Consider the following 26,757-nt stretch of genomic DNA (forward strand, 5'->3'; position numbering starts at 1 on the left):
CATTTCTCTCATAGCTATGGCTCACAAATAGGATTTTCCTCAATGGCCACCTCTCCTGTGTGGAGACAAAAAAGCCACAGCACCATCCCAAGTAGGATTTGGGGAAATGACAAGTTCAGCAACGTATCGCAAAGCAAAAGCGGTCTATTGCGTGCACTGAACCGACCCGCCGGGCGGCCGCCGGCCTGCCGGCCAGCGCTCGCTCCTCGCCTCGTCTGCTCCGGAATACGAGACCGCGTGGATGATTGACGGAGCCAGGGTGACGATGAACACGGGCTAAGTAATCAATCTGAATGTGACACAATGCGAGGGTGGCGAGTCACAAAGTTCCAATCAGCTCTACAGGAGCCGTTTGCGCCCCTGCTGGCTGGCAAACAAACACAACGGCAGAGAGAAATCACAAATCAACAAGTAACAACCGTTCCACTGTCAATAAATAGGTCTCCATTGATGAGAAGTTCACATTGCAGCAACCATATGGATCGGCATCCACACATAAGGAGTGGAGATAGAGAGCGTGTCAGAGCCTTGCTGCGTATAAGCCAAAGACATGGCTGCACCATCCTCGCAACATCAGCCAAGTGCCAAACACCGCTATCTAGAGAAAAGGAAGGAGGGGTAGTAGGGTGCGTTGCAACTACAGACGACTCGCGCTCCTCAGCCTCCCGACCTGCTGAGGTCTATCCAGGGCTGCTGGAGAGGAGCTCCAAGCTCAGAGCAATGCGTTGGAATCAAATCAATGAATCAAGTCATCAAATAAAGGTGAAATCTAAGCAGTAGCAAACAAGTAGGTATTTATTCTCAGTATTTCATGACATATTTCAATAAATATTTCATCCTTTTTTACACGTCAAATAAAATATATCCTTTTTTATGTATCAAAACAGACATACAAAGAACAAGAGAGTTGGAGGGGAGGGGCAATGAGTATGTCCAAGATGATTTTTTTTTTCACCTTAATGTCATAATAGTACTCAGCGCTGATATTCAAACGTAGCTTCCTGTGTTTGCCGCATATTCCCTCATAAATGAACACGGTCATTGGCCACTGAACTGCGATCAATCTGTTCAAGTTACAGTTCAAGGGACACAATCAAAAGAGATATTGAAAAAACAACAAGGCTCTACTAACTTGTCAATAATAGTTCAATAAGTTCTGTGCTTCTAAAAAATAACTCACTATTTTTGATTTTATAGTCAGAAATTAAAAATCTCATGTACAAAAATAGAGTTCTTGTCTATTTACAGTCCCCCCCCCCCAAAAAAAAGAATACATCCACTACACATAGCAGAAGAGAGCACTGAATCAACTAGTGATGATAAATGTAGCAGCCTGGCTCAGCCTGCCTCAGCCTGCCTCAGCCTGCCTCAGTCTGCCTCAGTCTGCCTCAGCCTGGCTCAGCCTGGCTCAACCTGGCTCAACCTGGCTCAACCTGGCTCAGCCTGGCAGTTTGTTTCCCTTCTGCCTGCCTCAGCACTTTTTGGATTGCTCAGCGCTCTGCGGAGTAGCGCGCACGTTTAGTCCTTTGGTTGAAGGGGTAGTGAACAAAGTCAAAGGGTCGCCGGTGGCCGGGGTGCGCGGGCTGCTGACCCCTGGGCAGTCTCTTCATAAAATGGACCTCACGCTGGTGCTGGCGCGTCCGCGAGCCTTTTCGCGGCCGTCCTCGACGGGTGAAGGCCATGTACCATCCCTCGTAGCGGGCGTTCCTCAGCGCCGTGTAGTTGTTCTCCAACACAATCTCAGTGAAGATGCAGTCGCGCCCTTGTCCGTTTTTCTGCACAGTCAGAGTGATGCGCGCGCCATTTGATTTGCTTTTCAAAAGCCCAATTGGAAGTGCCTGTACCCTGCATGCACAGACACATGCTAACGCAATGATGCCTCCTCCCCTCATTCTGGAAATGCAGCATATGTTACTTACATTACAACTGGGGAGGGGAGGGGAGGGAAGGGGAGGGGAGGGGGGGGGCGGTTGCTTGGGGTGAAAACAGCCACTTTTCACTTACAAACTGTTGATTGACTGTCGGTATGGCTTGTAGGAATTTGAGTGAAGTGCTCCTCTTCATTGGTTGATAACATTGCGTAGTTTCATGGATAATTTATGACTCAACTCGCTGGACAAGAAGTGCTCGCGCACCGACTCAATTGCAAAACAGGAGATGCAATCTTACGAACAGGTACATCCAAAAGACTCTTTCTGTTGTATCTTTTTTTTTTCATGGGGCTGGGACATGCTGTAATTGAGCTACGGGCAGATGGTGTACGAGGCAGGGTGCTAGCTAGGTGGGTGGCCGGCCGGCCACTCTCTTTATACGTGTGTGTGTGTGTGCGTTGAGAAGGGAGGGAGGTAGGGAGCGGATCCGTGAAATGATTCTTACAATCTTACCGCCATTTAGATCATCACTTTTCCATTGGACCTTGATCTATGCTATTAAATGTGTTCATTCACAGTCTTGTGAATTCAGATGTCTCTCATGTTGCATCATTGATGTTAGCTTCATCTTGCTTTGTGTCAACATGAAACATCTTTAAAACTAGACTTTGGTTCTTATGAACTGAGCTCACATGACCTTTGACATTTGACCCGAGAGCCAACAACAACAACAACAACGACAACAACAAGAAGGAGAGTCATGGGAGTTCTCACCTTGCCAATGAGCTTCCCCCTCTTGTTCATGCAAATGTAGAGGCCGCTCTGGGCTCCCTTGATCCGCACACGGCTTCCAAACGTATCGGTCTCCACGACGAGCTTGGCTGAGCAAAAAAGAAAACATTGTCACTAACACCGCCGCTAATGAGAGAGAAGGCTTTGAGCAACTATGTTTCTATGACTATGCTCATCAGCTACATGAGCGCCGCACGTGTGCATGCAGGTCTGAAATTGAGTTTCAGGAGCCTTTCTTTTCCCTTTCTTCCTGTACACACATAGTATCCACGTAAAACAAGAACCTGTGGAATCATTCCCTTCCATGGATTGATGTATCCTGAAATTCTTTCAAAATGATATAACCAGGTGTCTTTGGAGTCTTTGAAAGTTAAGGAGGCAAGCCCATCATCCCCATCAGGAATTTATCTTCAAATAAATCTGCATTCACATTTGTCTCTATATCCCCCCAACTACTGTAACGCTAAGGAATTACGGCCTCGGCTGGATTGCTTTTCAGCCACATGAAAAAGGGGCTGAGATCTATGACGCTTAGGGAATTTGCAGAGCAATATGCCATTTTTAGTTTCCTATGCACTGGTATGTATCCCCCCCCCAAAAAAAAAACTCGTCATCACAAATGTACAAAATTGGAGTGAATCTATATTGTCTTGAAAATACTGTATCTTAAGTCTATGATGGCAGTGGGGGCTGAGACTGCTGTTGAACTGAATACAAATCTATTACAAAGACCCCCCCCCTTTCTATTTGTTGCACTGCAAAAAAAAAAAAAAAAAAAAGAGACATTATTTTGTGTCATATTCAAATTGAGTCAACGAGGCACACTCCCTCACCTGTAACAACAAAACGACAGGGAACTGCTGTAAAGTTCCACTTCAAGCATTTGAAATTGTGAAGTGGAAATTTTGGGGAGGTGGATGTAAGACTTTAATGGTTCTTCCAGACGTACAGAAAGATGTCAAGCACCCACCGCAGTCAAATGCCTTTGCACACGATCTGTACCTAAAATAGTCACTTGATGTTTCATCCTTTCTTAAATCCAAATATAGTATCCAGCTCAATAAACAACTTGAGATCTACAAATAGCTTGCTGGTAGTATTTTTCACGAGCAAAACTTCTCTTTGTGGCCTTTTGAAGTCAACTTTGTTTCTGCTCTATTTCTCATAAAGAATCATACCAAAATATTGACTGGAAATGGATAATAACAACAAGACTGAGAACGTACATAAAGGACCCTCCTACATACTTTAGCGTACAGGGCAATCGATAGATTTGTTCCATGCTCCAAGCAAAAGTGAAAATGTAAATTTGCCCATTTCAGCAGAACAAAATGGTTGATTTGAATTGGCTAGAATGCATCTTAAAACAACAAAAAACATTTTCTTCAATGTCAATAATTCTAATCGAATTCCCATCGGCGACGCATGCAGACGACGTTGCGCTTACCGTGCACATCTCCATCATCAGCCATGGCGTTGATCTTCTTGTTGGGCAGGACCTGCACATGCTTGCCGCTGGTCCGACTGTACAGCTGGTAGATCCGGATCAACCTGCGGCTCACGCGGTCTGTCACTTTGCTCTGCTCGCTTACATGCTGCGTGAAATTAGGCGGGGACTGATTGGTTACCTGTCAGAAATTAGATGTCATCACAATCAGTACCTCTACGTCTAAAAATGCAAACTCAATCGAGTGTTTTTCTTTTTTTTTTTTTTTAATCGACGGCAGGAGTCGCAAACAAATTAGTTTTTGTATTATGATTTATTTATTTATTTATTATTTACGGCAGTTTGAAGGACAGCTTCGTAAGAAACCGTAAAAAAAAATTAATAAAATCAAAATGTATTATTTGCTTTTCCTCTCCACCTGTCCTAGTCGGCCGTGGTAGAATGAGAGCAAGCGTATACATTTGTCTCGGAGCAAGCAAAAGCCCGTGCACCGGGTCCGCTATACGTGCAACCGGCAGGGTGGGCCGGCCAGCCGACCGGCCGCCTATTCTATTCTGCCCTCACCTTATGTTCAAATCCTAGTGGAGGTTGCGCTTAACAAATAGTCATTCCAAAATGAAGACTGAACGAATATTGTTGAGGTAAAAATAAAACAACTTACCTGAGCGTAGAAGAAGAATGCGAATATGTGTATAAACCTGTAATGTGCAAATCACATTTAGTTTGCGGATTTGGAATATTGATGCAAACACAGTGAAGCTGAGAAAAAAAAAAAAAAAAAAAAAAAGGAAAAGAGTCGGTATACTTACACGAATCTACATCTCGTTGTAGGCCGCATATTGGATGGAGGGGACAAGCACTTGCAGGAATTGAAAGACTTGTCACTCCAGACGTTCTTGCGTGCGGGAAATAGATCCCTCAAGCTCCAAGTGATTTGAGAGAAATCCACAAAAGTCACAGAGGTGCGTGCTGCGCTGCGAGCGAGCGCTCACGGGCGCACAGCCAATTTGGTTTGGAGCATATTCGTGTCAAACGGACATAGTCCGTTGTTGTCCACTGAGCACACTTATTCAAGTTGATTTCAACTGGTCCTAATAGATAATGCTGGCTGGCTGGCTGGCCGGCTGGCCGGCAGGCAAAAGTCTTAAGTGCACTTGCAGAAGCCGGGCAGAGAGTTGAATTGTTGGAAAAGGCGCTGCATGGTTTAGTTAAGCTACTTTCATTTTTCGGTCTTTCTTCTTTTTTTGTTTCTTTCCTTGAAGTCCGACCGTGTTAGAAATTCGTCCGTATCATCAGACTTTATTTTTTTTTCTTCCGCACGCCTGCACTCCTCGTGGTCCGCGCGGCGCGGCGCGGCGCGGCGTTCAGGTGTTGTGAGTGATCCTGCGTGCGCCCGCCCGCCGGTGCGGTCTCGTCACTGGTTTCGGAGAGGTTGCAGAACCCTGACCCACTCGGCTCTGGTAGAATTTCACACTGGACTGGACGGTGCACCTCCGCACTGACTGCTTCCAACCCTAACCCATAAACACGCGCACGAACGCACGCACACACACCGCTCCGCTGTCAAGCGTCTCACTTGGCGCTCCTCGCCGGTTAAAATGTCAAGCTGCTCTGCGAAGAACAAGCCCCCTTTTTCTGTGGAACAAAAGCAGACACCCCTCCTCACACCCTCCTCGCCCGTCGACCCCTCCCAGCCGTCCCCTCTGACTTGAAACATCTCTTTACCTGAGAGACATAGCCAACTCTGGGACTGAGTGCAAATGGCAACCTGCGCCATCACAGTCATCAGCCTATAATGTCGAATAAGGACATCCTCAATTTGAGCGCAATGCAGCCGCGGCCGAGTGAAAGCGCGCGCGCGCGCCGAGCGGCAGCTCCATCACTCTTCCGGGCTCGCTCGGGATGCTGCAGGCAGGCAGGCAGGCAGGCACGCACGCACGCACGAGGGCTCACTTGTGTGTATTGACGGAGCAACGTGACAGACATTAAAAGGATTACAAACGATTAGCGTTTTTTGAAAAAAGAGCCCTCCTTTCATTTGTTAAAGCTTGTGGAGTGAAGAAACGAGCAGCCTTGTCGATCCTTTTAGCTGCAACAATCAACGGGACGCGCGTAAAGTCTTAAAAGCATGTGAGAGAGAGAGAGAGAGAGAGAGAAAAAGTTCGACCAAATCTGGCTAGTTACACCTCAAGTAGCCTGTTTCATTATGAAAAGAGCCATTCTTATACGTGTCAATTGCGCTGGTCGATGCGACCATAATTGATTAGGCTTGATTGACTGGTTCAGAGACAGGGCATTTGATGTGTATCGGTGAAACTACGCCTCACAATAAACATTCTCATGAAATCGGCCAAGCACTTGAAATGGACTTTTGAGAACACTATTGTGACCTGTCTGTCAAGGAGAAAATACTTGATGAAACAAGTTCCAATCTTTAATGCAGGGTAAGGTCACCAGTGGGGGTTTCGTGGGAGGGAGGGAGGAAAACTGGAAGGATGATGACGTGCATGCCTGCGTGGCTGCCTGCCTGCCTGCCAGCCTGCCAGCCTGCCTGGGTGCCTGCCTGCCTGCCTGGGTGCCTGCCTGCCTGGGTGCCTGCCTTTCCTGCCTGCCTGCCTGCCTGCCTGCCTGCCTCCATCCATCCATCCATCCATCCATCCATCAGCAGCCCAGCGGGGGGCAAATCCCCTTCCCCCTCCGCTCCTGCTCTCTGGCTACTTTACGGTCTCTCTCCGTTCCCCCAGCAGAGTTATGGAAATCAATTATTGACGACTTCACATTTGACAGCCAAAATAGAAACGAAAGAATCAGCTAACATTGGTGGAATATTGACAAAGACATCACCACGTAGTATATTTGGAGCTCCAAAAGAACCTGGAGAGCAGAATGAATTGAAACGCTTCAGTCTCAATCAATTTCATTTGATCTAACATCGTCACTGCTGGACACACGGTAAGGCGTTGACACTTAGTACGGACACATCCTCGTCCAGCCCTCCTCCAGGCTCACGAGTTTGGCTTTCCATCTTTTGTTTTTCGTTTTGATCATCTTTAGAAACCCTCAGGCACCTTCTCTTTGCATGTGTTGTGTCCTACCTAACAGTCAAAAGCCACTGACTCCAATTTTAAAATGAAATACGGCGAGTGGGGCAGCCCAATTTGAAATGGTGCAAGATGCAGCCATCTGCCCCCCCCCCTTGCTCTCTTTGGCCAGCCAGCCAGCCAGCCAGCCAGCCAGCCAGCCAGCCAGCCAGCCAGCCAGCGCTTTGCAAAAAGCTGCAGCAGCAGCCGCAGCAGCCGCAGCAGCCGCAGCAGCCGCAGCAGCCGCAGCAGCAGCAGCAGCAGCAGCATCATCATCCCCATTTGCATGGTGACAAATTCCAGTCATGTCACTTGAAAATGATTGCAGTGAGCATATGGTGGCTTTTTTTTTCACTGTCATCTAACTTCAAACGTTGGCACGCCATGACAATGACATTAGCATGAGCTGACGGGGACCGCACATGCTGCACTCTTCAAATTCCTCCAAGGGACAATCACCAAATGGGCCTGCTGTTGAATGGAGCAACATGTGTCTGCATGCACACACATCTACATGAAAGGTGAGGCATACTTATCCCGTCATCATAGCACGAGCACGAAATAAATGAATGAATAAATAAATAAATGAATAATCGAAAAAGCAGAGGGGAGGGAGAGCAAAAGAGAGAGTGAGAGAGAAGGTTGCAAAGGGATCTATATGATGTTCAGACCTGTTGTTTCTCCTCCAGAGAGGCGCCGGCTGTGATCATTTAATCATATGTCGCTCTCGGAGCGCAGTAGTCCGCCGCCGCCGCCGCCGCCGTCGCGATAGTAGTCTGACACGGCTGAACCTGCACACACAGATGACTGGCAAGCAAGGACCTAGAGAGCTACAATGGTATCCATACTGATTTTCAAATCAGTGGTTGTAAATCTTAGATTTGTCTAGGTCAACTATAGAGTGGGGTCTTTAGTCACAATGTCAATTTCTTCGATGACATTTTCAATGACTTCCACGAAGGCCCAGCCAGAGGAAGAGCAAGACCGTCCAACTCTGGCCCACCAGCCGGCCAAATTTGGCCAGCCGCAATGTCATTATATTTGGCCCGCAAAGACAAATTGAGCATCGTGGCGGTGCTAAAATTACAAATAGATGTTGCTAGCCATTTTTATAAACATTCATCTTTGAATAAAGTTCTTTCTTCATGCATTTGGGATGATCTGGGAGGTTAGCTGCACGCACGCACGCACGCACGCACGCACGCACGCACGCACGCACGCACGCACGCTCGCTCGCTCACACGCACGCTCGGGTATGTGACACTTTAGCCGTTATCTGTGCTCCACCTATCACGGCAGGTGGCGACAGAGAAGGTTACTTGGCTATCTGCCGTGGGCTGATAACCCTGACAACTCACGGAAACCTTCGCCGTCATTCCGGCCGACCGGAATGACGGCACATTTGGAGTCGATCAATTTGGGGGGGGGGGGGGGTCTGATACTACCCGTACTTTTGAATGTACATCTGCCCAAGCACAGCTTTCTGCCCATGAAGACGCTGTAATGAATTCATGTCCAGTCGGGGGTCAGCTTTGCACACCTGCCTGTCTTGCAGATGAATTGGAGTGTGTGTTTTCACGCAGCTCGTCTTATCAGGCCTAGTTTGGAGCGTGAACTCACTTGACCTTCTCAGAACATTCCGCCTTTTGCCTATTACACGGACTTATCAGCGGACTGAAATAGCCAGCAAGGTTGACGGAGACATCTGAGCGCACAGAACTTTGATTGGATCGGATGAACGGCGTGCCATGTTTGGTGCAAAAGACTCCATTCAAGCGGTCTGGTTAATTCCAAGCTGAGCTTTCTCTTGGTATGGAATTTGAAAGCTATGGAGCATTACGCTTTGCTTTGTTTGGGATGCTTTTTCAAATTTGCAAGGTTCGTTCTCAAAACCTTTGAGCATGGCATGCTTTTATTGGATTCACAGCGGTACTGCCTGTGTGTGTGTGTGTGTGTGTGTCGGGGTGGGGGCAGGCTTGAGCAGTTGATTCATCCGATTTGACGCGAGGTGGCTCTCTGACAGAAGCTGTCACTGAAATAGCAGGGGGGTCCTTATCAATCAACCCCCGCCCGCCCGCCAATCAAATGGCCGGCCGCCTTGCAGTGCACACAGCTGTCAGCTCGCTCTTTCACTCAACCTGGGTCCGATTACTCTTTTCTCGCCGTTAGAAGAAGTCAAGAAGTAAGCGTGCCTTCAAAGCTGAACTTCAAATGTTCATATCAATCGACTAAGGTATTATATGTAGAAATATGAGCATTGGCTTCCCTCCACCCGGCCCAGGGGATGTCACTCAGGATCTTGCAGTTGACAATGGTGACACATGAGCGAGCTAAGCCATCATAGGTGCTAAACTGGGAGCCAGATTGAAGGCCATCCGAGTCTCTCTCTGGTGTTTGACCCAATCGATGCACAAAGTTGCCTGCGTGGCTGCCTGCCTGCCTGCCTGCCCGCATTGCCCCCCCACTATTGTCAGCAATATGCCAAGCCATGGACAACAATTAGGTTGGCAGAGAATCTTTCCATCCTAATGGTTAGGATACCTGGAGCTACCCCTGTCAACAGCACAGAGGGTGAAATGCAGAACCTTTGTTTAGCAGCAGTAGCGGCGGCGGCGGCGGCAGCGGCGGCGGCGGCAGCACCAGCAGTGGCAGCAGCAGCAGCAGTGGCGGCGGCAGTGGCGGCGGCAGCGGCGGCGGCAGCAGCAGCACAATGAATATGTAAGGAAAATCACAGAAAAAGAGCTGAAAGACCCCAAGCTGAGGCAATCGCCGTCAGGCTCTCACACACACGCACAGAAAAAAAGACACGCAGCACTCACTCAATCAAGGGTCTGTAAGGGAAATAGTTGTTAACTGATCAATCACCTGTAGGATGAGACTTAGAAGAGCAATCCGTCTATTGCTCATGTCACCACTCTTTCTCTCTCTCTCTCTCACACACACACACGCGCACGCACGCACACACGCACTCTCTCACTGTCGCACAAGCTCACACCAAAGAAAATAATGTAACGATCTAATATTTTTCAAAAGCTACATCCAGTACGTATTGTACAGACAGTACCACTGTATAGATGTTTGAAAGCGAACGACCGTATGGTTGGCCCGGATGCCCAAATGCGCTCGGCGGCGGTTTCAATTTGCCGGCCAAAGCGCCGTCCTATTGCCGTGTTGTGGCTATTAAGGCTGTAAAGGCCATTCTCAGGGTCAAGAGAAACAAGTGGAGGGAGGATGACAACGGTGGGAAACGCTTGTATTGTCATGCGCCGAGGCAGACACTCGTGTGTGTGTGTGTGTGTGTGTGTGTGTGTGTGTGTGCGTGGGGGGCTCCACTATTTCAGGTAGTTGTGAACTGCCGCTACTTGTTAAGATGAGGCTGTGGGACACATTCAAGCAGCCCAGATGACAATGACTTCAAATAGGTTTCAAGGTAAACTGGCTATGCAGCAGATAAAGGCCCACAGACTCCCTCGCTTGCGTATTGAGCTGCGGATTGGCTATTTGTCGTTTCTGGCTTTCAACAATCGTAAACGACTTGAGCAATAACAAGTGGGTGTCATTTTGGCCATTCCAAGATGAGGCCTTGGGTGAGCAACTCTCTTGTGATCAAACAGAGTGAAGCAGTCTATTGGAAATATCCAATGAGGCAGGCGGGCAGGCGGGCGGGCAGGCAGGCGGGCGGGCGGGCAGGGAGGCAGGCAGGCAGGCAGGGAGGCGGGCGGGCGTTTGGGCAGGCAGGCAGGGAGGCGGGCGGGCGTTTGGGCAGGCAGGCAGGGAGGCGGGCGGGCGTTTGGGCAGGCAGGCAGGGAGGCGGGCGGGCGTTTGGGCAGGCAGGCAGGGAGGCGGGCGGGCGGGCGTTTGGGCAGGCAGGCAGGCAGGCAGGCAGGCAGGCAGGCAGGCAGGCAGGCAGGCAGGCAGGCAGGCAGGCAGGCAGGCAGGCAGGCAGGCAGGCAGGCAGGCAGGCAGGCAGGCAGGCAGGCAGGCAACATGTTCCTTCTCTGTTCAGCTCGCCAACCTGCTCCGCCCGCTGTCCCTCCACCAACAGACTGATTGCATGTATCGTCGGTGCCATCTCGTGGCTAAGCTTGTTATGTGCAGACGAAAAGTTGGCGCGAGGCGGGCAAGCGAGACATGCATGACTTGGGGGAAAACAAGGTTGGGGGAAAAGCTTTTTAAATGGGATGTTTGAAGGATTCGAGAAGGAACTTGGGCTGTGCTCAAATGATCGGACGATGGCTCCATGCAGGATTGAAATGCAACTTTTTGACGCGTTTCTGTCTATTCATTTGAAGAGTATGTCAAAGTAAAACATCTAGAGAGCTAAGAAAAAAATCAGCAACACCATATTTTGCTTGTGTCAACCTGTCTGTCTGTCGTCAGTACTGCTGCTTCTGTATCGTCTGGAGTCAGTAGTGCTGGTTGTCCGTGGGAGGGCGCTAGCGAGTTGGGGAAGGCGCTGCCTCAGCTGTAGGGCAACATTCCAGTGGTCGATTGCAATCAGGGTTTTTTCAAGGACGGCTGCGGCTAACACCCAACAATTCCTTGCATTGCGTTGCACTGCATTCCTTTCCTTTCCTTTGCAATGTCATGTAACTAGCAATCAGAGCAACTCAAAGCCTGAGACGAAGCCTTCGCACAAAAGCACCCGCACCCACATTGTCAAAGAATTTGTCACGCTGTCATCCATTTCTAATAGAGATGATTTGCGCTTTGAAATTGGCAACGGTCCTGTACTATCCTATCCTATCCTATCCTATCCTATTCAAAGCGTGCTAAGGGGACTGCTGTTGACTGGGCGCGACACAATGGTTCGTTCTTTGGCAAGCACATGGCTGACTTGACTTGTGCATGAGCAATGGCTTTGAAACGCTTTCCAAGCGTCTGCTTGCGGGAGGAAAATACAAAAGCGCTAACGTGTTCCTCCTTTGTTGGTATTTAGTTGCCGCCTTTTGTCATTGTTTTTCAATTAAAAACGTGGCAACTTACGAATGCAATAATACCGGTTGTATGCCATTTTTAGAGAACAAAATGCCCGCCCGCAATCAAAACAACTTGTCGTCTAGCAGCGATTTTTCGGAAAAAGCTGCCACCGCCCCAGTCTTTGTTCGTGACAATTGCTTTGCTTACCAATTACGACAACGGGCACCAGAGTCACGCACTCCCGTTGTATAAGGGAAGGGAAATTCACACCATTCTGAATGGTCATCCAAATGTTTGCATCGTTGGAAAGCTTGCTCAGCACAGAAACTGACAACAAATCCAATAATGACGTCAATCAATATTTATCCAAAGTTCGAAGACAATTCTGCACAAAAACATGCACAATTCTGCAAACATGGATGGGGAAATGGCACGCACCCTCAGCCATTTCCTCAGCACTTTGGAGGGAAGGCCAAACAGGGAGCGAAGCCAAGAACAGACGGATAGCGACCTGACAGCAGGCAGGCAGGCAGGCAGGCAGGCAGGCAGGGCAACAGAACCAGAGGCTGGGTGGGGTGTGGTTGGCTGGGTGGGTGGGTTTATATAGGGCAGCTGGGAGCAGGTATGGAAAAGGCCTCAGGTGTGCCCAATCAGCCATCATAATCACGCCGCCCAGGCGTCACACGCTCGCTCGCTCGCTCACTAAATCCATTCCTCTAGTAATACACAACACATTGACAGCAATGAGCCACACACACACTACATACCGTAAGCATCAAAGTGATGCGTTGTTTGCAACATGTTAGTAGAGCCACGCTTCATTAGCGCCATTGTTATTGTCTGCATAAGCGTTCGCCAAGAAAGTCGTTGGTTTATAAAGAGTATGCTATGGCAATTGTTGACTCTTCCATTGGTTCAAATGGATGACAAGCATAAATACGAGTGCTGGATCCGCCATGTGGTTGGTTCAGGGCAGGCTGTATTGGACGGAACTGCCACACGAGCTGAGTTACATTGTACCATGGACAGTATTTCATGAATTGCTTTCTGCGTTTCGCCAATGTTACAGAAGCAGCACACGTGTGTCCTCAACAAACACTCAAGAGTTCAAACGGAGAGCTTCCTTAAGGTATAGAGGAGGAGCTCTCAAAGTCCAGCGAGTGATGTTCTAGGCCTCCGTAGCCGTTCATCTTCTTCAGCTTCAGCTGGTCCACCAGGAGAAGGCACTGGGTCTCAAGAACGGGCTGCTTCTTGGAGAACAAGCGGCTTATCTCCATAAAGGTCTTATTTTTGGTTTCGGGTATGACTGCGTAGACGTAGACGGCCACCGACAGACAAATGCTGGCGAAGACCAAGTAGCAGTAAGACCCGGCCGACATCTAGTCATTGGATCAAATAGAAAAACAGAGTATGGGACATTCAATTGTGCGCTGCTTTTCACTGAGCAGCCTTGGACCAAAGCCATCCCACGCCATTATCCCATGCCATGCCGTTCCATCTCATGCCATCCCATCTCATGTCATCCCATCATCTCATGCCATCCCATCCCATCCCTTCCCATGCCAAACTACAATTTCGTCAGAGATGCACAATTTGCTCTGCAAAAGTACTAAAGAAAATGTGATATTTGCCAGTCCAAAATACTTTTCTAACTCCAAATCCTTTTTGTCTGCATGCACCTGTTTCCAGCCACATGCAATCAATCAGTGGCTAAATACTCGAAAGATCATGTTACAAGCAAAGCCAGGCCCCCCCTCCCCTACTTTTGTTTCCGTTCCCCCCCCCCCAGCGCACTCACCTGCAAGAAGGGAAAGACAAAGCCCACAGTGAAATTGGAAAGCCAGTTGAGAGATCCTCCGACAATGTAGGCCGCTGGGCGGTGGGACTGTTTGAACAGCTCTGCTGTGACCAAAAAAGGGACCCCCGCTGCAACAATGACATTTTGCAGCCTCAGTATCAACAACAGACAAAAGGTTTGAAATGAACCAATCGGAAATGGCCAAAAAGCATCCGACTCATGTGAGCGCGACGTCCCGACGGAGCGACTCGCCTGGGCCGATACAGAATCCGGCGATGATGCCGACGACGCAGCAGACGCTCACGTAACGCATGAAGGGTAAACGAGTCTGGAGAAAGAAGAAAAAAACAAAAAGAAAAACAAAAACGTAGCTGTCAAAGTCACTCCGGATGGAAAGGCGAGAGCACCATTTGCCAGTGAGGAGCGAGTGGAATCGCTTGAGCCGCAACGCTGACCTGTAAAATGAGGGTAAACGTGATCCCGGCACTGCAGATTCCCATCATGGTGAAACCTCCAACCATAAGAGGCCTTCTTCCCAGCTTCTCTATGGTGAAACACTAGGTAGACCAGACGTGGTCATTAGATAACGCTCCGTTTTAGGATCTGGCCTCGTTTGCCAGCGTACCTACCCCAACGAGTCCAGCGATGATCTCTATCACGCCTGTGCCTGCTGTCGTGTAAGGGATCTCTGGCGTGGGAATCCCTGCGTTCTCAAATATGTCATTGGTGTAGAACCAGATCTATCAGATGAGGAGATCAACCAATGAGTGCGACTTTAAAAGAAGCCCTCCGCCGTCCTAAGCCCGGACGAGCTCAAGCCATACTCCTTACAGCGTCGATGCCAGAGAGCTGCATGCCGACGTTGACGACCACCACGCTGAGGACCTGCCAGCGGACCGTCTCGTCCAGGAGCAGATTCCACACCGACAGTGTCTCCACTGACGACAAGGAGCGCTGCTCTTCCTGCATCTCCTCAATCTCGGCCTGGATGTTACAATTGGCTCGGTACCGCTTCAGAGCTAAGGAAAGACACAGCGAGCAAACCGCAGAGACGTGTCGGGAAAGCAAAGCAAAGCAAAGCAAAGGAAAGGAAAGCAAAGGAAAGCAAAGGAAAGGAAAGCAAAGGAAAGGAACGGACCGAGCGCTAACGATGCCGCTACTGACCTGTGATGGTAGCGTGGACATTGTGCTTGTCAATCAGCAAGTACCTGGGGCTCTCTGGGAACCACGGCAACAGCAACAACTGGACAAATGTGGGTCCCGCCACCACAGAGAGAAACAGAGGCCAGTGCTCTTCCTGCAAACCATGACCTTTATTGGAAATGCGCACAATACAGCTACTTTACAGAGAAAGTGCATATCGGCACAGTGGCCGGCCGGCAGGCTAGCTGGGAGTTGTACCTTTCCCAACAGTTCGTGGAGTCCAAGGATTTGGGCAGCAAAGACTCCTGTGCCGATAAAGATACTTGGCACCAGACCCAGAAAGCCCCGGAGGTTTTTGGGCGCAATCTCACCCAGGTACATTGGAACCACGCTCAAAGAGATGCCTGTGGTAAAAACAAAGACGCCTTAAAGACCTTAAGCTCTGCGTTGTGGTCATAGTATGCTACTTTGACGGAAAGAGACGATGACCTGAGTGGATCCCTGTTATGAAACGACCCAGTATGACCATCTCGGGGGAACCGCAGCTCCTGCTGAAGCCCATCAAGGAACCGGCAATAAACACCAGAACTGTGCTCTTGACCACTGTCCCTTTTCTGAAACGACAGCACAGATACGCGTGGTGGTCTGGGCAGAGAAAGACCACAAAAAGGCACATTCCGAAACAATCCGGCAGCTGGTGCGGCTCAAAGGTATGGGGCTGCCTGACTGGCTGGCTGGCTGGCTGGCTGGCTGGCATCGACAACACACGCGTGCCACGCTAAAGACACGACCGTAATCGCCGTAAGGCTTTACTGAATACTATTCGATCAACTGGTTACTATATGAAATATTTCACCTGCCGAAGCGAGTGACCAGCACACCCACGATCAATGAACCCAGCAGACCACCGATAGCAAATACCGACACGGTGAGTGAATACATCAGTGTCAGCGTCTCCCCGCTGAGTCCGGTTCCATTGCGCCTCAACGCCGTTTGGTTGTAGAAGTCCTTGATATACTGAGGAAAGAAAGACGCATGATTAGCTCAATGAGGAAAAAACAAACAAACAAACAAACAAACAAACATGGCAGTCTATGTTCCTGGCATGGAATGTTGATCTCTTGTTTCTATTCATCAAACGTGGTTCTGGTGTTTTTGGACTCAAATACTTTGAGATCGATGGGAGTGTCGCTTGCTTACCAGCGCTGGGGAGTTGACCACAGCTAAATTGTATCCATAGAGCATGGAACTTCCAAAGGAAGTCAGAAAAGCCACGGCCAACAGTGAGCCTGTAAGGTGCTTAGGAAGCAAAAGAGAAAAGAAGAGAAAAGGAGACATCATCGGACTTACCACTCAATGTCAATTGAGGCATTCCTCTACCGTTGCCTTGCTGCTTGCCTTGCTTGAGGCTTGTGCTTCGCATTTGGGCTCACTCGTGTTCAAACACTATGGCTATTATTCGTCAGTGAAACGGCATTTTGTTCTAAAAACGTCTTGGCGCGCTTCGCATTCCTCCGGGCGACCAAAGAAGGTCAGAGTGCACTGCCGTTTACGTTTCATACATTAAGGACGCAAAAAGCACAAACGATGGAGAAGGTCGAATAAACCATCAAAGAAAATGTCACACGGTTCCGTTCGGAATAGCTGCTGACCAAAGAGGAGGAAAATGCAGTGCAAAAAAACAAAAACGAAAAATCTATAAAAATAATCACGATATCGAGAGCCACTTTTAAATTTGACCCTGATCTGGAGCACTTTGACCAAAGGTTTTACTTACCGGGGTTATTCTGCCAGATGCCGGCACTAAAACCTCTTCGGCCATTTAAAATTGTCGTCGTGAATTTCCACGCAGAAGGAGAGTTCATTGTACACTACGAGCGATGGACGGCATAGCTGAACAAGTCGCGTTGGGCTTCGAGTGCAAAGCCACTGCGTGCGTCCGTGGCTTCATAAACCGCAGAGCATGTCTCACTTCCTTCCTTCCTTCCTTCCTTCCTTCCTTCCTTCCTTCCTTCCTTTCTTCCTTCCGTCCTTCGGCTGTGCACAAGATCCAATACACAAGCGGGCTAGTGTCATCACATGACGGACTGCAACGTGACAGACCGAGAAAAAGACCTGCGGGAAGCAATTAAGTCTAAGTCAATTTAGATGAGGAAAAATCCGGGAGGGGGGGAGCGGGGGGCAAAAAGCAAAGGCTAGCAGCAGAGTGGAGGACAAGAAAGAAAGAAATACCAAGAGGAAAGAGAAGTGGGACAATGAGCCCTGTTGTGAACAAATCAAATGGTCGAGGGAAAAGGAAAAGTATTGAGGAAGTCGCTCGGTCGCTCGCTCGCTCGCTCGGGGAGGATTAGCGCTCGATTCCGAACGGCGCCTTAAGCTCCATGCGACACACAAATAAATACAAGGGAAGCAAACAAGAGTCAGACAAAAGAAAAGCAAAACTACTAGAAGACGCATTTCACCAACTACAGACTCAAATATAGATTTGTGAAAGTTGTACGAATGCCAAGCACAACTGTTTAAGTTTGAGCATGGTGATTTGTTTTGTTCTTGATAGGAACGGAATCAATATCGTTCATTCCTCTCCAAATGGCTGAATTGTCGTCACGTGCAGCTTTGGTCTTAATCTAACAAATGCGAGCGCAGTCATGTGCAAATGGTCTTTTTTTTTCTTCTCCTTCTTCCCCTCCACTCGCAATGAAGGAGAGTAGTGTGTGTTCTTCTCAGACTGATCCTCGACTTGGCTTGGACTTGACCTCAACTAATTCACAATGAAAAGAAGCGTTTGTTCAAAGAAAATCTCCCAATTAGTCTTCAACTGAAAAAATGGTGCAGATCATCTGGCCGGCAGACTTTGGGCAGCGTATGCGACAATAGGAGCCCATTTGACGGTGTTCATGTGAGCGGCCTTGAAAATGGAGCTCAATCATGATTTGTATGCACTTGTCCATCCATAGAACATCTCCTTCCTGTCGGGGAGAGTGCGTCATAAACAGGCCAAACTCTTTTGGTATGAAACGCTGCCATTTACGTATTTTGGCCAAGCGGTTTTGGGATTTGGGGGATTTTGCTTAAGCCTTTTCGTTCAGTGGCCGTATATTGTTGACTCTTGCACGCATTTTGCAAGCCTTCCTATGAGTTGAATCAAATAGGAGGAATTCAAAAGCGGTTTTTGTCTCTCTGCTCTGGCCCCTCCCGTCCTGTCACGCTCGGCCCGTAACGGCCACTCGTCAGCTCCCCTATTTAAACTGCGGGCCATTTGCTTTCTCTGGAGCTCGGTGAGGAATTTGGGCCACCTTCTCACGGGCACAGAAATGGAGACGCGAAGGGCCAAATGAGTTCCAAGCATTTCCAAACTGATGACACACACACACCTGCTAAAACAATGTAAACAACAGTTCATTGTTTAGCTACTGTCAATCTGCTACGCCTTCCCCAACACATTCTTCAACAAAGGTGTGTCGACATGCTGAAGGCAGGTGCTTGCCAAAACATGGAAGGAATAAAGAGACAAACAAAAAGGCTATCAATCAAAAGAGTTTGCACGCAATAGAGACAAACAAAACATTTATCAAGCAAAAGACTTTGCAAGAGACAAAAACAAAGTCAGTTAAGCAAAAGAGTTTGCAAGGAATAAAAGAGACAAACAAAATGTCTATCAAGCAAAAGAGTCAAGCAATGCAACACCAAAGCGAGGGGCCCCGTTCCCAAAGGACTCAACTTGAGAGCAAGAAATGCACCGTCTGACAACAGCGGTTGACAATGGCACGCCAAGCAATAACAATGGCTGCCCATGCACTGAGAGTTTGCGCAGTGCACGGTCCTCCAGTGCCAATTACGCTCACTCGGGAAAATGGACAATTGTCAAGTTTATTCCACAGCTGATGAGGGAGGGAGGCAGGCAGCCACGCAAGCAGGCAGGCAGGCAGCCATGCAGGCAGCCACGCAGGCAGCCACGCAGGCAGCCACGCAGGCAGCCACGCAGGCAGCCATGCAGGCAGCCATGCAGGCAGCCATGCAGGCCAGCAGCCACGCAGGCAGGCCTGTTAACGTTGTGAGCAGACAGCACGCTGTGCACTGCACCGCTTCACGCTTCCTTATTAATTATTATCATCATCATCATCATCATCCCTAACCCTTACACCGGACTGTATGCAAATATCCCAAAGGCAGTCCATCACAGCTGCTCCCCTCTGCAAAACGATACACACAAACCATTTGATAGCATTTCCAAACCATTGGCATTGCAGAGCAAGAATGCATCTTAAAAGTGATGCACATCTTTTGCACACACAAAGGGTAGCCGAGCACCACAGCGGCGATCATTCCAGCGATCCGGATAGGGCCCGCGGGCCGTATTTTGCCCGGGTCTGTTGGATACAAACGATACGGCTGACGCTCGTTTGTTTATAACGAAAGACGACTTCATTCCAATCGTTCGTTACGACTACTTTTGGATGACCCTGCTGCAGGGATGGGCTCTGACACACTTGCAACGCTAATAAAGACAAGCATTGTAGACAATGAATATAGACTGATTTTATTGTTGTTTGATTGTCTTTAAGAATCACAAATGCTCCACAATCGCTCCCTTACACCTGATTGTATGCAAAGAAATGAAAGGCCGTCAATGACAGCTGCTACCCACTGCAAAACGATACAGCGAGTTAATCATTTGATAGCATTTCCGAGAACGATTGATGAACAATTGATTGTTTGCAGAGCAAGAATGCTTAAAAGTGATGCAGGTCTTTTGCACACACGAAGGGTAGTGTACTACCACAGCCGCGATCATTCCACTGATCGTTATCTGTAGGAAGACAAAAGAGAAGACAAGTTCTTTTCTGGTGAAATGTCCATTCCCTTCATGGCGGTTGGTTCGCTCGCTCGCTTGCTCGCCCTTCCTCATGTACGTACTTTGGAAGTTGATCTCGACACAGTCTTGATTTGTGTTCATGTTTGGCCTGCCGGAAGCCCAGTCGAAGAAATCAACCACTGAGCCATCCGTCCATAAATAATCTCCATCCTGAAAGACGACGTTACATTTTTTGCTTTTCAAAAAAATGACCATTTCACTTCCAGGGAAGCTGAATGAATGAATGTCTGAATGTCTGAATGTCTGAATGTATGTCGGAACAGCCCAATGAACTGACATCAGCTTGTTGAAGAAAACCAAAAGCATGGACGTTACCACGATCCGGTCATATAGTCCAATCCAACTCCGCGCAAAAGAGCCAGCCCCCGCCAGAATCACGTGGCGGACGACTTCATTTTCGAGTTGATTGTGGATGGAAACCAGGTTTCCGCCGAGAATGTTGCAGATAGTCTAAGGGTGGAGAAAGCCAATGGCAAGATGAACAGAAGCCAAAACCAAAAAAAGCCCCCCCCCCCCCCATCTCGTTTTCATTTCTGCGTCCGCAAAGGTTGTACCTCCGCAGTACGAAAACGGAATGGCTCGTTTTGGAAGATGAAACAGCGGGTGTCCAACTGAGTCCAGCCGGCAGGGCAACCAAGTCCTGCCACATACGTATTTGACAATCAAAAGCAGTTCAGAGAGTTAAGGAGCCAACGGCAAGACGCCTTGTTGTTCGCAAAGGCTATTCCAGACGGTTACCGACCTCTTTTGATGGAAGCGGCCCACTGTGAGAAAGGAAGAAGAAAAGAGTCAATCCTTTTCCACCAATACGGATGGAACGACCGGCAGTCAAATAGGGCGAGCGCAAAGCACCCGCCGGCCATTGTTCAACTTACACTTCCACTCATGCCGCCACACAAGAGTAACACGCCAAGGGCAAAGTGCATCTGTCAAGTGAAAGAGAAAAGCATTTGCGGTCAATTGAATGTCGACTGACTGACTTTGGCAATATCAAAGAGGTTCGGGTGCCATTTGATGCTGAACAAGCCTCGTTCCATCTGCTGCCTGTGCTGAGCGATCCGAAGCAAAGAGCGCAACTCGCGGCTTTTCAACCTTGGCCTGACCTCAACTTTGAAGCTCATCAACTCCACTGCAAAGACTCATCAAAAGGGGACCTACGTTTGTTTCGTAATCCGTAAAGGTGGTCAGACTTTGTCTTGGCGTGCTGCAGTTTTCTTTGGTGTCTTCCCACACGGCAGGACTGTGTACAGCTGAGTCCCAATTCCAACTTGGCTGCCTTTTTATGTGCATACGTGCGCCTATGCAATTCACTAACTTTGCCTCAGGGCCACAAGTCAATATGCAAGGTGAGTTATGTGCACCTGAGCTCAGCCTGCCTGCCTGCCTGCCTGCCTGAAATAATTGAGGAATTGGATGAACTTAAGGTGTTTGCTGTCAATGGAGAGCCCATTCTCTTTGGCGGGACTGCTGGCCATCAATCAGTCTTCAGTCTTTCCGTCAATGTTCCTTTCCCAATGGACAAAATGGACGAAATGGACGAAAGGGGATACCAGCTCAGTGGCCTAGTGGTAGCGTGTCCGCCGCCCTGCGACTGGAAGGTTGTAGGTTCAAAGCCCGGGCGCCCGGCCGGCTCATACCAAAGATTGCCTCCTCCCTGCTTGGCACTCAGCATGAAGGGTTGCAATTGGGGGGTTAGATCACCGAATGATTCCCGGGCGTGGCTCCGCTGCTGCTCACTGCTGCCTCCAGGGATGGGTTAAATGCAGAGACAAATTTCACCACACCCAGATAGGTGTGTGTGTGTGTGACAATCATTGGGTCTTTACTTTTACCCTCGGGGGGAAAAAAACAACCTGGGGACTTTCCAGCAGATTTAATTGGTGATGAGCTGATTTAATTGGTGATGAGCTGATTTAATTGGTGATGGTGATGAACCTGAAGGACCACATCACAAAAGCACTTGTCACAGGATGGATTGTAAAATGGAAATCCAGCCTGTTATCAGGAAGAAAGTGACAGGGCTGACATCTTCGGAGGATCTTCTAGTGCCGCTCAGGATCAGTAGCACTCGCTGGAGGGTTCAGCCAGCGTCTTGCTCTGGGACACTTGGAGCATGAGGATCGAAGGGACAGCCCGCAACCCTCTAGCACCGCAGTCACTCCGCAAACGCAACTTTCACCCATTGGCTTTCACCACTTCAATAAATACGGACGTCATAATGATGGGCTGACTGGTATATGTTGGCGCTGCGTCGCTTCCAGCAGGTTGCTGGACTGTAGGATGGCCATTTCCCATCACTTGCTGCAAATTGAGACATATATTGCTGAATTTCAGATCTTATTCAATTCGGAGGACCTAGAAATTGAATTCCATTGACGTGGCTAAAAGAGCAGGTTCCGATTTTTAGATATTGCTGGTCCTTGGCCAACATCCGGCTTCTTTGTAGCGCAAGTATGTCGGCTTTGCTTTGGTCATTATTTGGAATCATCTATTTCTTTTCACTTGCGTATGTTTTTTCAAAATTTGAGATCTTTCAGATTCACATTTTTTCTTTTGGTTTTCTTCCATGCACTCTTGTTTGACAGGTTCAAATGCTTGTCTCTGGGTGGTATGAGCTGGGCGGGGCGGGGCGGGGCGTGGAATCAATCCAGCTTGGAAGCAGCAAAATGGAAGAAACGTTTGTTTCGGACCAATTATAGCCTCCACCATACCACGCCCAAACCAATGGACTTGAATTGGGCTAAGTCTGCTTTCTTGTCAATTTCTTCACATGCCAAGACACACAAAGAGATCGAAATGACATTCCCACTATCCCACGGTGACAAGACATAATACACAATAAACATACCAAAAGTCAAAACTAGAAGGCACAAACAATGAATAAATAATAGATAAACAAATAACACAATAAATACGCAAGTACAGGACGCTACGCAGAAGGGGGAAGAGAGTTCAGGATCCTAACAGCCTTGCCCAACCCTAATGGTGTGAACGATTGACAAATGACTGACACGACGGCCGCTTCTGGCTTGTCGATCTGGAATGGGCTTAATGACAAGCTGACAAATTATTGACACGATGGCTGCTGTCCCAGTTCTGAGATGCTCACACGCTTACCTCTTTTTTTTTTTTTTTTTTTTTTTTTTTTTTAATTGTACTAGAAAGGCGCATCTCTGTAATTACATTCAGTACACCAAGTGCCAACTGAAACCAACATTGATTCCAGCGTGCGTCACCGCCTCACAAAAATAACTGGCCGTCATTCATTTGGATAAAAAGGTAGGAAGTTGCGCTCGTTCGTTCAGATCCCTCAGCAAAGGCAGCAAAGGTAACAAGGTTTGTTCAGCATCAAATGGCACCCGAACCTCTTTGATATTGCCAAAGTCAGTTGACATTCAATTGACCGCAAATGCTTTTCTCTTTCATTTGACAGATGCACTTTGCCCTTGGTGTGTTACTCTTGTGTGGCGGCATGAGTGGAAGTGTAAGTTGAACAATGGCCGGCGGGTGCTTTGCGCTCGCCCTATTTGACTGCCGGTCGTTCCATCCGTATTGGTGGAAAAGGATTGACTCTTTTCTTCTTCCTTTCTCACAGTGGGCCGCTTCCATCAAAAAAGGTCGGTAACCGTCTGGAATAGCCTTTGCGAACAACAAGGCGTCTTGCCGTTGGCTCCTTAACTCTCTGAACTGCTTTTGATTGTCAAATACGTGTGTGGCAGGACTTGGTTGCCCTGCCGGCTGGACTCAGTTGGACACCCGCTGTTTCATCTTCCAAAACGAGCCATTCCGTTTTCGTACTGCGGAGGTACAACCTTTGCTGACGCAGAAATGAAAACGAGATGGGGGGGGGGGGGGCTTTTTTTGGGTTTTGGCTTCTGTTCATCTTGTCATTGGCTTTCTCCAACCTTAGACTATCTGCAACATTCTCGGCGGAAACCTGGTTTCCATCCACAATCAACTCGAAAATGAAGTCGTCCGCCATGTGATTCTGGCTGGGGCTGGCTCTTTTGCGCGGACTTGGATTGGACTATATGACCGGATCGTGGTAACGTCCATGCTTTTGGTTTTTTTCAACAAGCTGATGTCAGTTCATTGGGCTGTTCCGACATACATTCACACATTCAGACATTCATTCATTCATTCATTCAGCTTCCCTGGAAGTGAAATGGTCATTTTTTTGAAAAGCAAAAAATGTAACGTCGTCTTTCAGGATGGAGATTATTTATGGACGGATGGCTCAGTGGTTGATTTCTTCGACTGGGCAAATAACAGGCCAACCATGAACACAAATCAAGACTGTGTCGAGATCAACTTCCAAAGTACGTACATGAGGAAGGGCGAGCGAGCGAGCGAGCGAGCGAGCGAACCAACCGCCATGAAGGGAATGGACATTTCACCAGAAAAGAACTTGTCTTCTCTTTTGTCTTCCTACAGATAACGATCAGTGGAATGATCGCGGCTGTGGTGGTACACTACCCTTCGTGTGTGCAAGAGACCTGCATCACTTTTAAGCATTCTTGCTCTGCAAACAATCAATTGTTCATCAATCGTTCTGGGAAATGCTATCAAATGATTAACTCGCTGAATCGTTTTGCAGTGGGTAGCAGCTGTCATTGAGGGCCTTTCATTTCTTTGCATACAATCAGGTGTAAGGGATCGATTGTGGAGCATTTGTGATCCTTAAAGACAATCAAACAATAAAATCATTCTATATATTTATTGTCTACAATGCTTGTCTACAAAGTGTGTCAGAGCCCATCTCTGCAGCAGGGTCATCCAAAAGTAGTCCTAATGAATGATTGGAATGAAGTCGTCATTCATTCATTCATTCGGTCGGCCGAGCGTTAGCCGTATCATTTGTATACAACCTTCACGGTGCTATGGTGCCGAGCGGTCCACAGTGCGCATCCCTACCATGCATGAAAAAACAGACATTGATCTTTGTTCTAATCCCCGAAACGCGGCATCGTTTAAATAGCAAAAAGGTGCAGGCGAGCTGGGGAAGGAGGGAGGGAGGGTTACACAAACCATGGTAACATATCGACATCATAAAGCAACCGGGGACGAGTCGTGACACTTTTTTCTATTGGTGAAAATACAAACAGTCCATCTTTGCTTGCGATAGATCTTTTCAGTCATGGGGGAAAGTGCTCAAATTGCACTTCCTCAATAGAGATGGCGTTGCAGATAAGGCTCACTTTCGAGTCTTTGTCACTCACAACACACATAAAAAAAAAAAAAAAATATATATATATATATATATATATATATATATATATATATACACACACACACATACACACACACACACACATACGAGTGAGGACAGCCGCTCCCTCCCCTCCCGCTTATCTCTTCTCTCACTTTCACTTCTGTTTGTGCTCGCATTATACTGCTCAACCGCTAGAGGGAGTATGCTCACCGCCATATGTGACTCAAGTGAGAGATTAGAAAATACTACTTCCTTTGTTCACCTTGCCGGTTTGCAAAAAAAGATTGGAGTCCAACTGGATCAGATGTTTTCAGATTTTATCTATGCTATTTTGATTGTCAAAATATTAGCCACAGCTCTCAGTATGATGATGGAAAACCGTTGTCCAGTACCACTTCATTGCATTGCATTGCATTGCATTGCATTGCATTGCATTGCATTGCATTGCATTGCATTGCGCGTACTGTATACAGGGTAGTGAATACCATACTGACAGTCAAGCAAAACAAATAGCATTGTTGGATTGGCAAAAGCAGAATTTCTTGATAGAGCTACTTTTTCCTAGTGGACACTCATTACAATGTGAAAGTGTTCCTCAGTCTTCAAGTGCCTGCAGATCATGTGCTTAGAAAATACATTCGAACCCAATACAATAAATGACATCAGACAATGTTGAATTATTCAGTTGCCGTCTCCATTGAGTTCATATTACAATAAAACAGAACAGAATAGAAGAGAGTAGTAGGCCACTGGCTCATTGGAGTGGTTCACTCACCTCAATGTCACGGATCGGATGGAGCAGGGCGACCAAACGCAGCTTGGACCAGCTTGCTTTATTGGAGGAACTCAAAAGACACACTCGGCAAACTGACATGACTTAACAAAACGATAACATGCCTGACTGACTAACCGAAATAGACTTGAAAACGACAAGAACCAAAAAGACACGAAGTCAACAACGATCCGACGGGGCAGACGGGACATATCTCCATGACAGGTAACAAGAGGCAGGCAGGCAGGTGACCGTGATTACATTGATTGTGAGGCAACACGGCGGGGGGGGGGGGGCAACACGGCGGTTGCGCACACAGACAGAAACCATGACAACAAACACATAGCGGAACGGCTGGGACGAGACGTGACACTCAATTCTGTACACAGGCACGGTGCTTTCAGTTCATACTCAGTGTGAGTGCGATTGGTTGGTCGTCTCAACAGGAGAGCGTCTGCAAGGCTCAAATTATTTATAGTACACTGACCCCCTGTTTTATCGCGGGAGATGCGTTGTAGAACCACCCACGGAAAACGAAAATCCGCCAAATCGAAACAGTATATGCATTAGTGTGTTTCTTGTTGGCCGCTAGAGGGCGTGGGTGGATTGCAAGTCAATTAGAAGAGTGCTTTTCCTTGAATCAAGCAATGCAAAATGTCCGTCCACCTTTAGAAATAGCACACTCCACTAACCCGGCCGGGGCGGGGCGGGGCGGGGCCGGCCGGGGCCGGCCGGGGCGGGGGACATCATGCATAGCCAAACCAAAGTGAGTACATTTATAATGACTGCGATGGAAGGCCAGACATACCAACACCACAACACACTTTTCAGTTCTGTTATATTGAG

The 26,757-nt window shown here is 48.2% G+C and overlaps 3 protein-coding genes and 1 long non-coding RNA gene across 20 annotated transcripts; 2 read left to right on the plus strand and 2 right to left on the minus strand.

Annotated features, from left to right (window-relative positions):
• Positions 1-774: 774 nt before the first annotated feature.
• On the minus strand, positions 775-7,973 carry fgf8a (fibroblast growth factor 8a). 4 transcript variants are annotated; one of them, XM_088384293.1, is made up of 5 exons: positions 4,920-5,058; positions 4,772-4,808; positions 4,111-4,258; positions 2,646-2,752; positions 775-1,775 (listed from the first exon to the last, which is right to left on the minus strand). In XM_088384293.1, the coding sequence occupies exons 1-5, from the start codon at positions 4,946-4,948 to the stop codon at positions 1,491-1,493; spliced, it is 606 nt and encodes a 201-aa protein (XP_088240419.1). In that variant the 5' UTR covers positions 4,949-5,058; the 3' UTR covers positions 775-1,490. The 4 variants fall into 4 exon arrangements, with proteins under 4 accessions (XP_088240419.1, XP_088240417.1, XP_088240420.1 ...); XM_088384291.1 differs by having other exon boundaries at positions 4,111-4,291; XM_088384294.1 differs by lacking the exons at positions 4,772-4,808; positions 4,920-5,058 and adding an exon at positions 7,862-7,973.
• On the minus strand, positions 7,837-26,195 carry slc2a15a (solute carrier family 2 member 15a). 12 transcript variants are annotated; one of them, XM_088384289.1, is made up of 13 exons: positions 25,915-26,195; positions 16,252-16,350; positions 15,908-16,068; positions 15,541-15,665; positions 15,310-15,455; positions 15,073-15,205; positions 14,740-14,927; positions 14,534-14,648; positions 14,364-14,465; positions 14,161-14,236; positions 13,909-14,036; positions 9,732-9,775; positions 7,837-7,981 (listed from the first exon to the last, which is right to left on the minus strand). In XM_088384289.1, the coding sequence occupies exons 1-12, from the start codon at positions 26,011-26,013 to the stop codon at positions 9,747-9,749; spliced, it is 1,401 nt and encodes a 466-aa protein (XP_088240415.1). In that variant the 5' UTR covers positions 26,014-26,195; the 3' UTR covers positions 7,837-7,981; positions 9,732-9,746. The 12 variants fall into 12 exon arrangements, with proteins under 12 accessions (XP_088240415.1, XP_088240413.1, XP_088240412.1 ...); XM_088384283.1 differs by having other exon boundaries at positions 7,864-7,981; positions 14,538-14,648; positions 25,915-26,194; XM_088384280.1 differs by lacking the exons at positions 7,837-7,981; positions 9,732-9,775 and adding exons at positions 13,068-13,489; positions 16,829-17,088 and having other exon boundaries at positions 14,538-14,648; positions 25,915-26,194.
• On the plus strand, positions 14,988-15,651 carry LOC148392727 (uncharacterized). The gene is made up of 2 exons (XR_015860197.1): positions 14,988-15,426; positions 15,511-15,651. It is a non-coding gene; the product is annotated as an uncharacterized LOC148392727 (long non-coding RNA).
• Positions 23,107-24,642, plus strand: LOC148392728 (ladderlectin-like). Of its 3 annotated transcripts, none has more exons than XM_088384297.1 (7): positions 23,107-23,206; positions 23,361-23,411; positions 23,523-23,544; positions 23,647-23,732; positions 23,838-23,972; positions 24,138-24,246; positions 24,362-24,642. In XM_088384297.1, exons 2-7 carry the CDS (start codon positions 23,361-23,363, stop codon positions 24,436-24,438), a joined length of 480 nt encoding a protein of 159 aa, XP_088240423.1. In that variant the 5' UTR covers positions 23,107-23,206; the 3' UTR covers positions 24,439-24,642. The 3 variants fall into 3 exon arrangements, with proteins under 3 accessions (XP_088240423.1, XP_088240421.1, XP_088240422.1); XM_088384295.1 differs by having other exon boundaries at positions 23,187-23,263; XM_088384296.1 differs by lacking the exon at positions 23,107-23,206 and adding an exon at positions 23,213-23,255.
• Positions 26,196-26,757: the final 562 nt, after the last annotated feature.

This window comes from Syngnathus floridae, chromosome 9, assembly GCF_059516105.1.
Source record: "Syngnathus floridae isolate MCC-2025c chromosome 9, RoL_Sflo_1.0, whole genome shotgun sequence".
NCBI lineage: Eukaryota > Metazoa > Chordata > Actinopteri > Syngnathiformes > Syngnathidae > Syngnathus > Syngnathus floridae.

Excerpts from the sequence above, each read along its gene's own strand:
- fgf8a (XM_088384291.1), bottom strand. The coding sequence starts at position 4,948 with ATGCGGCCTACAACGAGATGTAGATTCGT. Across the intron at positions 4,809-4,919 it reads ACAACGAGATGTAGATTCGT|GTTTATACACATATTCGCAT; the intron begins GTAAGTATACCG and ends TGCACATTACAG. Across the intron at positions 1,776-2,645 it reads GGGGGAAGCTCATTGGCAAG|AAAAACGGACAAGGGCGCGA; the intron begins GTGAGAACTCCC and ends CTGACTGTGCAG.
- LOC148392728 (XM_088384297.1), top strand. The coding sequence starts at position 23,361 with ATGCACTTTGCCCTTGGTGTGTTACTCTTGTGTGGCGGCATGAGTGGA. Across the intron at positions 23,545-23,646 it reads GGCCGCTTCCATCAAAAAAG|GACTTGGTTGCCCTGCCGGC; the intron begins GTCGGTAACCGT and ends CGTGTGTGGCAG. Across the intron at positions 23,733-23,837 it reads TCCGTTTTCGTACTGCGGAG|ACTATCTGCAACATTCTCGG; the intron begins GTACAACCTTTG and ends CTCCAACCTTAG.
- slc2a15a (XM_088384278.1), bottom strand. The coding sequence starts at position 26,013 with ATGTCAGTTTGCCGAGTGTGTCTTTTGAGTTCCTCCAATAAAGCAAGC. Across the intron at positions 15,666-15,907 it reads CTGGTCACTCGCTTCGGCAG|AAAAGGGACAGTGGTCAAGA; the intron begins GTGAAATATTTC and ends CTGTCGTTTCAG. Across the intron at positions 15,456-15,540 it reads CATAACAGGGATCCACTCAG|GCATCTCTTTGAGCGTGGTT; the intron begins GTCATCGTCTCT and ends TTTTTACCACAG.